The 12,500-nt window shown below is 39.4% G+C and overlaps 1 protein-coding gene across 1 annotated transcript in view; it reads right to left on the bottom strand.

The window, feature by feature from the left end:
* LOC137993521 (uncharacterized) overlaps window positions 1-12,500 on the bottom strand; it is a 520,905-nt gene that overhangs the window by 238,199 nt on the left and 270,206 nt on the right. The window contains exon 10 of the mRNA XM_068839470.1: window positions 10,934-11,566. Within this exon, the coding sequence (XP_068695571.1) occupies window positions 10,934-11,566 (633 nt within the window). The remainder of the gene's footprint in view (window positions 1-10,933; window positions 11,567-12,500) is intronic.

The following is a 12,500-nucleotide window of genomic DNA, read 5'->3' as shown; positions in this document are numbered from 1 at the left end:
GGTGTCTCCCAGAATTGTATATTAACTATCTCTATTGGAGAAAAGATACTCGTGTGAAGACAAGTTAAAAGGGAAAACAGCCAACTTCCGGTTGCTGTTTGCGTCTCAAAAACGCGCGTGCCTCAGCTCGCTAAAAAAAACGCGGGTAGTTCAGCTTCCTTATGACTAGATGGATCAGCTCTCTCAGCAGGTTTTGTTTTCACAGAAGGTGAAGAGCCCTAGAATACTTAGCTTGAGTCGCTGAGTACTTATTCCAACGATTAGTTTTGATGTCGAAATTGGCAATTCTCAGGCTAATTGGATCGTTATTCAAAACTAAATAGATGCTTGCCATTTAGCCAAAGAATCCCAAAATTTCGGTTTGACGTCAAATGGAAAGGCTATTTTCCGGGAAATCTCTTCGGAAATTGTGGACAAGCTTCAGAGATAGTCCACTTTTTCTGTTCGGAAGGCAAATCGGGAACTTCCCGTATTATTTGCGAGAATCGTTCCGTTTCCAGGCCCTTCCTCGCAAGATCGAGTAAATATGCGGGATGAAATGCCAGGTGGTAAAAATGGTAAGCGCCATTCTCTTCCGGTTGCACAATAAATTCGGAAAATCGCTTACTTTTATGCTACGATCATTCCACCCAGATTATTTAGCTAAATGGTAAGCACTCTATACTCTCATGATACTCTCCTTCGTCATTTTCATCCAGTATCCCGAAAGTCGAAAAACGCATCTTAAAAATACTACTCGTTATGGCCTTGTTCAACTCGTCAACAGTTTTTGTCGGACTCATGAGAAAAACCCTTCTGGTATTACCAACTTCGACTTGCACTTGCATTTCCGACTCCATAGTTGCTTCGCGCGTGAACCTGCCTACACTCAATGTAAAACTTGAAAACATGATCGTTTGGCGCCAAAAACGTTATCAATTTCGTGACCTGAGTCCGCAAACGTTTCATTGGTCAAACGTGACAGGTACGAGACTAAACCGTTAACGTTTAAAAGGTAAAACTACATGCAAAATTAGTCACACTTCAAGGATGAACGCAAATGGTGGTAATAAAATTTGGCGCAGAGTTTTGGAAATCAAAATAGCTGTGAGGTTGATCGGCTGGATATGCCAGACTCTTTACAACGTTCAACAGTGAAAAAAATATAATTCATTTAACTTTAATGAAAAGAACGACTTCCTACAGTTTAAAGGTAATATTAATACTGATTGAATTACTGCTCTTACATCAAAGAAATTTCTTATAGAAAATGCTATCGAGGGACACCTCATCTTAGGGCGAATCTTTAAATAAATAGAGGACTTGATTCACTTCTTGAGAGACTGAAGAGAAGGAATCATTTTTGACGAGATACATAGGAATTAAAGAGTTGAACACCAGTATTCCATTTTGGTTAGTGTTAGTGTGTTTCAGGAATAACCGGTTCTGATTGCTTGATTGACGAGTTGAATTAAAATGAGTAGAAGCCCATGCCTTCAAAACGAACATTGAAAAGCTAGAGAAGAACACATACCTACAATATAAACACATTTACAACACTGCACGGATAAATTTCGTGATGTCACCATATTTTCAGATAAAATGTAACTCGGCTTTTTTTATCAAATTTACAATTCTAGTCTTTTATTTAGGAGACCAGCGAGGTCTTCGAGTTCATACTTTACCGGTGTGGTCGGAACGGCCGACCCGGGTTGAAACTTGTTGGTTGTTCTGCGTGTCAGAGTTACCCCTGAAACGCTGGATACACCTGATACGCTTGATATTTTTGATACGCCGGACATCCCTAATACTCTTGCTGCACTTGACAGAGCCTTAGAAAGGAATTTATCACCCGACTCTGGGAGAATACTTTCTTTAAACCCAAGAGTGCGTTCGATTGACCGTATTCCGGAATAAGAATACGTGGAGTGATATTTTAAAATGGTATGTCTGGCGTTTTGAAGCAACAAGGATAATAAACATATGTTTAAAATGGCATTTGAGCAGATGTTTTACAGTAGAAACATATTTGTATTCTCAGTATTGCACTGGAACTAACTTGCAATGGAGGCTAATACGGGGAAATATATGAAACATTTAATGACTGGTCCCGAGGGAAATGGTTAATTTTGTTTCCGGAGAATCTCAATGTTTCCCCGAGATTCGAGGGAAAAAAAAAAATCATTAAGTGATTTGTCATATAGCAAAAAAAGAAAAAAGAAAAACGTGCAACGGCAAAAGCAACAGCGGTCGTTGGTCAAACATTTACCCTCTCACGTCATAGACGCTGTCGGGAAAAAATTCCTGCTCTATAACAATAAAACGTATTTGCATTTGAAAAGATTTCCCCGCATGAGCTTCCATTGCAAGCTAGTTCGAGTCCAATACTGAGAATACGAATATGGTCTATTTTAACAAGAATCTCCACAAAAACAAAGGATTTTATTTTATTTTTACCTTCTATTCAATGTATTCTTCTCCTGGAATACGGTCAATCGAAATACCCCCTACTCAAATGCAAAGTAGTCAAGCATGTGTTGACTTTGAGAGCCTCAGAAAGGGATTCAGCGCCAGCGACACCAATTTCGTTGTCTGTCAAATACAAAGTAGACAAGCATGTGTTGACTTTGAGAGCCTCAGAAAGGGATTCAGCGCCAGCGGCACCAATTTTGTTCCAACTCAAATCCAAAGTAGTCAAGCATGTGTTGACTTTAAGAGCCTCAGAAAGGGATTCAGCGCCAGCGACACCAATTTCGTTGTCTGTCAAATACAAAGTAGACAAGCATGTGTTGACTTTGAGAGCCTCAGAAAGGGATTCAGCGCCAGCGGCACCAATTTTGTTCCAACTCAAATGCAAAGTAGTCAAGCATGTGTTGATCTTGAGAGCCTCAGAAAGGGATTCAGCGCCAGCGACACCAATTTCGTTGTGTGTCAAATACAAAGTAGACAAGCATGTGTTGACTTTGAGAGCCTCAGAAAGGGATTCAGCGCCAGCGGCACCAATTTTGTTCCAACTCAAATGCAAAGTAGTCAAGCATGTGTTGACTTTGAGAGCCTCAGAAAGGGATTCAGCGCCAGCGGCATCAACGTTGTTGTAACTCAAAAGCAAAGTAGTCAAGCATGTGTTGACTTTGAGAGCCTCAGAAAGGGATTCAGCGCCAGCGGCACCAATTTCGTTGTCTCTCAAATCCAAAGTAGTCAAGCATGTGTTGACTTTGAGCGCTTCAGAAAGGGATTCAGCGCCAGCGGCATCAACGTTGTTGTCAGTCAAATACAAACTAGTCAAGCATGTGTTGACTTTGAGAGCCTCAGAAAGGGATTCAGCGCCAGCGGCACCAATTTTGTTCAAATCCAAACGCAAAGTAGTCAAGCATCTGTTGACTTTGAGAGCCTCAGAAAGGGATTCAGCGCCAGCGGCACCAATTTTGCTGCAATTCAAATCCAAAGTAGTCAAGCATGTGTTGACTTTGAGAACCTCAGAAAGGCACTCAGCGCCAGCGGCACCAATTTTGTTCCAACTCAAATCCAAAGTAGTCAAGCATGTGTTGACTTTGAGAGCCTCAGAAAGGGATTCAGCGCCAGCGTCACCAATTTCGTTCTCTCTCAAATCCAAAGTAGTCAAGCATGTGTTGACTTTGAGAGCCTCAGAAAGGCACTCAGCGCCAGCGGCACCAATTTTGTTCCAACTCAAATCCAAAGTAGTCAAGCATGTGTTGACTTTGAGAGCCTCAGAAAGGGATTCAGCGCCAGCGGCACCAATGTTGTTGGCACTCAAATCCAAAGTAGTCAAGCATGTGTTCACTTTGAGAGCCTCAGAAAGGGATTCAGCGCCAGCGGCACCAATGTTGTTGGCACTCAAATCCAAAGTAGTCAAACATGTGTTGACTTTGAGAGCCTCAGAAAGGGATTCAGCGCCAGCGGCACCAATGTTGTTGGCACTCAAATCCAAAGTAGTCAAGCATGTGTTCACTTTGAGAGCCTCAGAGAGGCACTCAGCGCCAGCGGCACCAATTTTGTTCCAATTCAAATCCAAAGTAGTCAAACATGTGTTGACTTTGAGAGCCTCAGAAAGGGATTCAGCGCCAGCGGCACCAATTTTGTTGTCTCTCAAATTCAAAGTAGTCAAGCATGTGTTGACTTTGAGAGCCTCAGAAAGGGATTCAGCACCAGCGGCACCAATGTCGTTCTCTCTCAAATCCAAAGTAGTCAAACATGTGTTGACTTTGAGAATTTCACAAAAAAGGTTCACATCATCGAATCTACACACGGCGAGATCTTTAACACGAAAGTTCTGTCCAAAGGTCTGTAGTAACTTAGACTGAAGGTTCTCTCTATGACATTTGCATTCCAATATACAATCAAGTGCTAACTCTAAAATTTCTGTTTTGGAATTCATGATTCCCATATTGGACGAACTTGCAAGCTCTGCTATGCTTTTTACCAACGAAACTGTCATCTCTTCAGATCTTGTGGACAAAATACCACTCATGAATAAAAACAATTGTTTCAGTTCATTCATGTTCATTACATCGGTCACTACTGATTTACAATCTGTGTCTCCATCAAGGATCTGATAAGCAAGATAAAGGCCAGCAAAGAACTCTTGAAAGGTCTTGTGAAGAAAGCAAAAGCGCGAGGATGGTTTCCTCTTGCAGCCACCGGTCTGGATCGAAAGAAACCCAAACTTGATCAAACTACTGGAAGTGCCTTTAAATTCATTCTCGTCGAAAAACAACTCTCCTTTACCTAGAGACTGCAACGCCATGCATCCTAACTGCACCAGGTCATCCTTGTAAATTTCCAGTAGGTCAGCATCACTGCCACTCGATGATTGATTTCTCTTTTCATATCTTAACAAAACACATCGCACAATTTCTGTGTACAACTGTGTCCTTTCCGGTGGAAGTACACCCTTGAAATCTTCAATAAGGATGCAAAGTAAAGCTGTATTAAGAGGATTCCGTGTCAACTCTATCAAGTCTCTATTTGCAAACATGTCAAAATCAAGCTGTTTGATTAGCTCTTTTGCCAAGTGTTCCATGCCTTTAAAGTACTTAAGAATGTAGCTCTTTGCGTCTTCAAGAGTAAATCCCACAATCTCCCACAGGGTGTCACAGTGCCGCCTTACACTCTTACCAGCTTCATGGCGTGATGTGATAACAATGTGGCAATTGGGTAACACTTTACTTTCCAGAAGGTCATTGTACATGTAAACTTTACTGGAATCCACTTCATCAAGTCCATCAAGCACTAACAGAACCTTGGATTGATTTTCTCGAATCAACTTGAAGAACCATTCCTTTTCTTCTTTGTCAATATCAAGAGGAAGGATTTGGTCATCAATGGCCTCCCAAATATCAGTTTTGATATCACGACACCTTAAAAGCAACAGAACGTCAATCTCGGGAAAAGACTTGTCCCATTCTTCTCGTTTCATTGCCCAATCATATGCCAGTTTCTGACAATAAGTCGTCTTTCCCATGCCTGGGTCTCCTTCAATTAAAACAGTCCGTGGCTTTGCACACTCCTTGTGTCCTCTAAAGATAGCTGTCATGTTGGTGATTTCATCAGTCAATGTTCCCCTTGTCTTTTCTTTGCCCAAAATCTTTAGCTTGGTAAAAACATCATCAAGATGAAAGCTAAAGTCATCAAGCCATGGAACAGGAAAAATATTTTTTTCACGAGTACTGTAGAGCTGACGGATCCTTTCTATAAAATTGGCAGAATATGATAAATCTGCAAAAGACAAAAATAAATTTAAAAAAGGCGCTGCCTGCAGTGTTGTTTTTTTTTTTTTGCTTTAACCTCAACCTTATTGTGTTCTTAATTTTGACACCATGGAAGGTCCCGTATTCAGCAATATTTGAAAAACAAATAACACTAGGAAAAAATGTAGTTTGATAGTGAAGCAAATTACTTTTTCCCATTGCAAACTGAACGTCATGAGTTTGAGACTGATCTTTGTGCCTTTCATGCATCCGGGTTCCAAAACCTACATGTATCAAATGGTGAAATACTTCCTTACTTTTCAACACAAGATATCATTTTGTTCAAAAAAAAGTTGTAACAACAAGTCAAGTATCCACTCCAAAAAAGACAATTCTCTCAAGCAGTCTTTATCATATAATATTCTCCCTATCATTGACTGTAATTTGTAATATTAATGGGGAATAACACACATCCCCTGAATGAAAATTTATGCTCTAACAGTTTAACGACAAAAAAATTCCGCTATCCACTTAAGCAACGTGCAGACCTTACTTACTTCATTTCATTCTATATTACTTTTACCATTGTATATTAGATTTACATACTACAAACAAATGTCAGAATAAAAGATTAATGGTGAGAAAACCTAATAAAAACCATTAAGGCTTGTAAGCTTAGCTTCACTCACATGAAACTTCAGATGGACATTAACTTAACAAAGATACAAAATACTGTACTGTACTGTACTGTATCTGTGGTAGAATTAATAGTTAATATCTGGAATAGAATTTTTAAGTTTATTTCTGAAGGATGCCGGAGATGCCAGTTTTATCAATAGAGAGCGAGACGAAAAGGAGGGAAGACGAAAGGAGCTTGCATGCCTTGTGTTGTAGCCTGACATTTCCTTTCAGTGATTTGAATTTATTACCTTGATTTTGCTGACTGTGTGTGCTGCTTCCTGCAGCTGCTGAGAGAACATCAGCACAGCTTGCTTCTGGATGCACAGGATCTATTGTAAAATAACCAACACAGTCCGCTGTCACGTTAATAAAAAAAGAAACAGAAAGAATTTTATTGGCACTGTCAAAGACAAATAATTATATTAACATTTAGAAACTAGACAGAAAGAAGAACCCTTTATGACACAGCTGACTGAGAAAAGAATGGAACTAAGCTAAATTAGGAAATTGATCACCTAAAATAAACTATCATTTAGAGATGTACAGCTGTATTCGAAAACATAGTACTTGTAAGTGCTGAAAAATCAAAGACAACACACATCAGAAAGCAAACCAAGTCAGTGGATCTGTATCAAAATAGCAAAAATAACTAGGACTTTGACAATAATACCTGTAATTATAAACTGAAACAGTAGGTAAGTTGGTATATTGAAAGTGGAAGAGAAAATCATTTCATATAAATAGAACAAGGTTTTCTTTATTGTTTATCAGAGAAATATAGTAAATACCAAACTTAAACAGCACAAAAAACACCCCAAGATAGTACATCGCAAATGTAGGCCATGCGCAAAAATATTATAGAGCATTAAGTAGTAGGCGTTTCCGAAGAACAAAAAAAATGTCAATAAGTCAAATATGGATATATAATAATAATAATAATAATAATAATAATAATAATAATAATAATAATAATAATGATGATGATGATGATAATAAATAAAGATGGGTAAAGATAAAATTTACTTTTTCAGAACACGCATTATTTTATAGCCTTCTTGTGCAGCATGCTCTTGCTTGATAAATTCATTACAATTGTGTATTGATCAAGACAAGGGAAAAGTGATATTTGCAGACTTAAGACCTTAAAAGTATTTCCTTCCACAGAGCCAGTCAAATACGACACATAAACTGTTGCGTTTGTTATTCACTGTTGCCGCTAGGTTGTTAAAATTTTTTTGGGAATAAAAAAAGAGTCATTATTGGCAAAAATATTAAATACTTCACACAGACTTGATCATTAATTTGGGCAAAATCTGATCATTCATGCACCAGTTTGTAAATCAGATGTTATTTCAATAGTGAGAAAAGGATTTTCTGGAAGTTGAATTAGAATAAGTGTATTGTCTTATCGATTATCACATCTCCCAGGTGTAAAATCACAGTGAGCATGAAATGGAGGTAGACAATGAAAGTGTTCCAAATTACCTGGTTAAGTAAGTGTCTTCTTGCAAACAATTAAAGTGGGAAACCATACTACAGTGATTGGGTGCTTTAGTCCAAGGCTGTGCTCTAACAACGCCCGGTCGCCTGAGGCGACTAACATTTGGCTTCAGGCGAGTGAAGAAAGTTACCCGGTCGCTCGGCCGGGCACTCATACTTATTGTATTTCTAGTAGATAAGGAGGCTAAAAAGTTTAATATGCTGGTGGTTATAGTTTACGAAACCTCTCAGAAAATGTTTTTTCTTCATACGAAACAATCGGTTCAAAGGGCGTTCCACATGATTTCACATGTAACATAATCCGTGACTTTGCACGTAGCTGGCGGCCGCACGAATTTCGATTCTTTCTCAAAAAATAGCATTAAATTTGGAACGTGAAGTTTGGCATTTTTTGGTTACAGTTTTAAAAAAGAGTTCTTACTTCTGCTCTGACAATGGTAAAGCGCGGCCGGCGAAGCGGTGCAATTTACTTCTGTATGAACCCGGGAATCGCAGTTTATGCAAATGTAATGTTTTACGATTTTTCGCGGCTTGCGCCTGCTTGACCAAAATATATTTTGGTTACGGTTGTTTTTTCCCTGTATATGAAATAACGAAATAAAAAGGGAAAGATATCATGTTATTTGTTGTTGTTTTAGACACAGAGCAATCCCGCGTTGTCTTTGGTTCGTGACAAATGATTCCGTGCCCTAAACAAATAACGCTATGACTGGCGCTTCGACCGAACAAAAAGCTCATTCCACTAAACATTTTACTGATAATATAGGGAAAAAATACTTTAGTTCTGTCCTGTAGCGATGATTTTCGTCCAGATCAAGATGACTTGCTAAAAGAAAAAAAATGATAGCTTTTGGGCCGCGGTGGTTTCATTGTTTCACCGCAGTTTTTACAAAAGCTCCACGGGAATCAAGCGGCATTGATTCACGCTTAGAAAATTTATTTAACCCAACTAACCGGTAAAAAGGTTTACCTGCATTAGACCCAAACGTTTTTACATAAACCTGCGGCAATCTTTACTTTTTCACTTTTAAACCTGAAAAACATCGGTGGCATTGCCATTTTTCTCGTCTTTCTCAAGTATGGCGTGGAAAATTTGACGGGTTATGGGTTTTTCTTGCACTAGCGAGTTCGACGATCACCAGAGCAGTAGCAGCAATGTTTTTTTTTTTTGAGAGAAAGATGGATGAAGATCTTGCTGCGTTGTTGATCTCAGATAATTAATTAAATAAATAATTAATTAATACGGGCGACCAACTTGAAGGGGTGGGCACCCCAGCTGAAATGCTTGGGAGCCCGAAGGGCTCCCCGAAATTTTCCTTAGAGCACAGCCTTGCTTTAGTCTCTTGAAAACTTTCAGATTACAGTTAAGCTGATTATTTATACTGTTTTTATTGTAAAGCTGTCAAAATGATTAGACTTAACCACAAGGAGTACATGTAATTTTCCACCCTCTGTGGTCAGCAGTGATTATAAATAGACACATGCCGCAGGATCCAATGAATTTTTGAAACCAGTGAGGATGACGAATTGAAATACATGTACATTGCATTGTCATTCAAAGCCATTTGGGTAGTTTCAATGGCAACTTAGGATTTCTTTATTTGTGTTCCCCCACCTGCCCCTCCCTCTCTCTCCCCACTGATTTTATCAGTGTGATTGCTGCTCACTCTCTACCCCTTGTGTGTGGGGGTTTATTGCATTTTGCTAGATTTCCGGGGTTCCCAGCCATGAGAGCCTTTTCCTTCTAGAAGCTCTCTGCTGCTAGACATTTCTGGCACCCATCACCTACAGTACACACAGTTGGCAATTCACAGTAATCAGCAGCAATCCTATGAGTGTCAGGAAACTGACATAAAGATAAACCAAAGAAAAGGATCACTCATATATAGATTCTACTACACCGATGGCTTAAAAAGAACAAAACCAAAAACAACTTACACACAATTCCATGTGCCGACAACGACTAATAAAACGGGCGTTCGAAAAACTGAAACACAACACCCTTTTTAACCCCAAACAAAAAACCCAAAGAATTTAAATAATGTCACACAAAAATAGTAAAGCAACTGTAACAATAATTGCAGGCTATATCTGGATAAGATTTGACCAAAACAGATTTTTCAGCTGCATGTGGTCAACTCCAGTTTGATTATTGTTGACACTAATCCTTTCTTGATTAGTTTTATAACACAACATCCAATTTTCGACTTACGTAACTTCCAGACATCTTTCAGTGATCTGTATGAAGTAGTTACCTTGTTCATGATGAGTGTGTGTGCTGCTTCCTGTAGCTGCTGCTGCTGCAGAAACAACATCACCACAGCTTCCTTCTGGCTGCACACAATCTATTGTTAAATAATCAACATGGTCTGTTGTTACGTTAATAGAAAAAGCAACAGCAAGAATTTAATTTGCACTAAGATAAATGAAATCGCATAACTTCCCGCATAATTGGTGCATAATCAGACTTGAAAGTGGTGCATAATTTCCCAATTTTATCGCATCCTATCAGAAGCCCTGCTTATTGTAAAGCAGTCAAATTAGACTTAGCCACAAGAAGCAGTTGTCCATCCTTGATGGTCAGCACTCTGCAGAAATGATAAATAGACATATGCCCCTGGATCTTGTGAGATTTTCAAACCAATATGCATGATTGAAACACATTGTATTGTCATTCATTGTGTTTTAAAAGGATTCATTGGCATTTTGAGAAATGTTTATCAGTATTCTTCCAACCTCCTGGCTGCCTCGTTTGACTGACCTTATTTATCAGTGTAAATTTATCGACTACTCACGCACTCCCTTCCCCTTGTGCGTGGATTGCCAGGGTTTCCCATGCATGAGAGCCCTTTCCTTCTAGAAGCTGCCTGCCACTAGACATTTCAGGCACCCAACCTACTCTATGCCATGCAGCTGGTAACTGATGGTAATGAGCAACTAATGTAGCTACATTGTAAGAAAATTATTGCTTTCAGCAGTTTATTTTTTTTTTCAACGGAAGAAGCAAATCGTTCAAAATGCTGTTGTAACATCACCCTAGTAAGGTTTCACTCCCAAAAACCCACCTGCATCTCTAGAAGTCTTCATTTTACACTCCCACTCATTCAGTTTGTCCTTGATTCTGTTGTCACTATCTTTCCACTGCTTCAGAAGTTCCTTGAAATGTCCCTCATCAAATGGATCCATTTCTTCTTTCTCTACTTTATGAATGGCATCTTCATATTCAGCTCCACCCAATCCCACAAGTGTTTTCTGGATCTGCTTTCTGTATTTACAGAATTCTCCATCACTAACAGAGGCCTCTTCGGCATGGGCTGATACTGCACTCACACAATACTTCAAACGTACAATGTGAGACTCACAGCTAGTGTCAGAGGAATGGGGAAGTAGATCCCAGCCAGTGGCTGGAGGACTCAGGTTACAGATTGTCCTCAGAAGCACAATCAAGAGAGAATTGTCAAAGCCTGTGGATGATACTGAAGAGCATTCAACTGGATACAATTTACTCCACTGCTCTTGATTGAGGATTCCTTCTTTTCGAAGAGACTGAAGCTTAGACTGCACAGGCTCGCGTTGCAAGGCACAGCAAAGGTCGTGTGGATGAATTAGTCCATCAAACACATCCCTCAACACTTGTGACCCCAGCCTGACCAGAAGGCAACATAACACTGTGTACTTGGTTTTTCCATCAACAGCATCTGAAACAGGTGTGAAAAAAGATCTCTACGGCATCATTCTGGTTACTTGAAGGGCCATCATTATGATGATCTCATTTAAGGTTTTCAGGATTGTCTACAAATAACATTAATTGTTACTTTCATTTGAAAATTTAACCTCCTATGGGATCACATCACTACGGACCCGTCCTTCGACCCAAGACAGATCAGTAATAGACTAGTTTGCCACCCACGGGTTACGGATTCAAATCCTGTTCAAGCTGAAAGTTTTCAGGCTTTACATGTACTTTTGCAGTTCAAATGTGTGACGAGAAGGGAACATAGCAGTGTGTTCTTGGTTTTTCCATCAACAGCACCTGAAGCAAGTGTCAGAAAAGATCCCTAAGGCATCATTCTGGTTACTTGATGGGCCATCATCGTGATGACCTCACTAAAGGTTTTCAGTTTGCTTCAGTTTTCAGGATTGTCTACATATAACATTTGTTACTTTCATTTGAAAGTTTAACCTCTTATGGGAACACATCACTATGGACCTGTACTCTGATCCCAGACAGCAAGACAGCTAAGTAATAGACTAGTTTGCCACCCACGGGTTATGGATTCAAATCTTGTTCCAGCTGAAATTTTTCAGGCTTTACTTTTTACTGTTCTAGTAATTTTCATAACTGTGATGTGCCTCTAAAGTTCAAATGTGTGTGTTTCATGTCTAGTCCAATCATATCTTCATGCTCAACAGTCGGTAGCTAAGAAAAATTCCTTTCACTTTTTTTTTTTCAACACAAGACACCAGTCCTTCAAAAATACTAGTTGTTGTAACAACTAGCACCCTACGTTTTCGCTTAAGGTTAAGGTTAAGCTTAAGGTTCTTACTTTTACGAGGACAGCATGTGACAGTGAACTAGAGTTACTGATAAACTTGTGGCCCTCAGTGCACACCTTTTACCTTCTTCCTCCG

Source organism: Montipora foliosa, chromosome 1, assembly GCF_036669935.1.
Source record: "Montipora foliosa isolate CH-2021 chromosome 1, ASM3666993v2, whole genome shotgun sequence".
In the NCBI taxonomy this organism is placed as follows: Eukaryota; Metazoa; Cnidaria; class Anthozoa; order Scleractinia; family Acroporidae; genus Montipora; species Montipora foliosa.
Note: the sequence above shows the minus strand (reverse complement) of the source record. Positions and strands in the feature narration are given on the sequence as shown.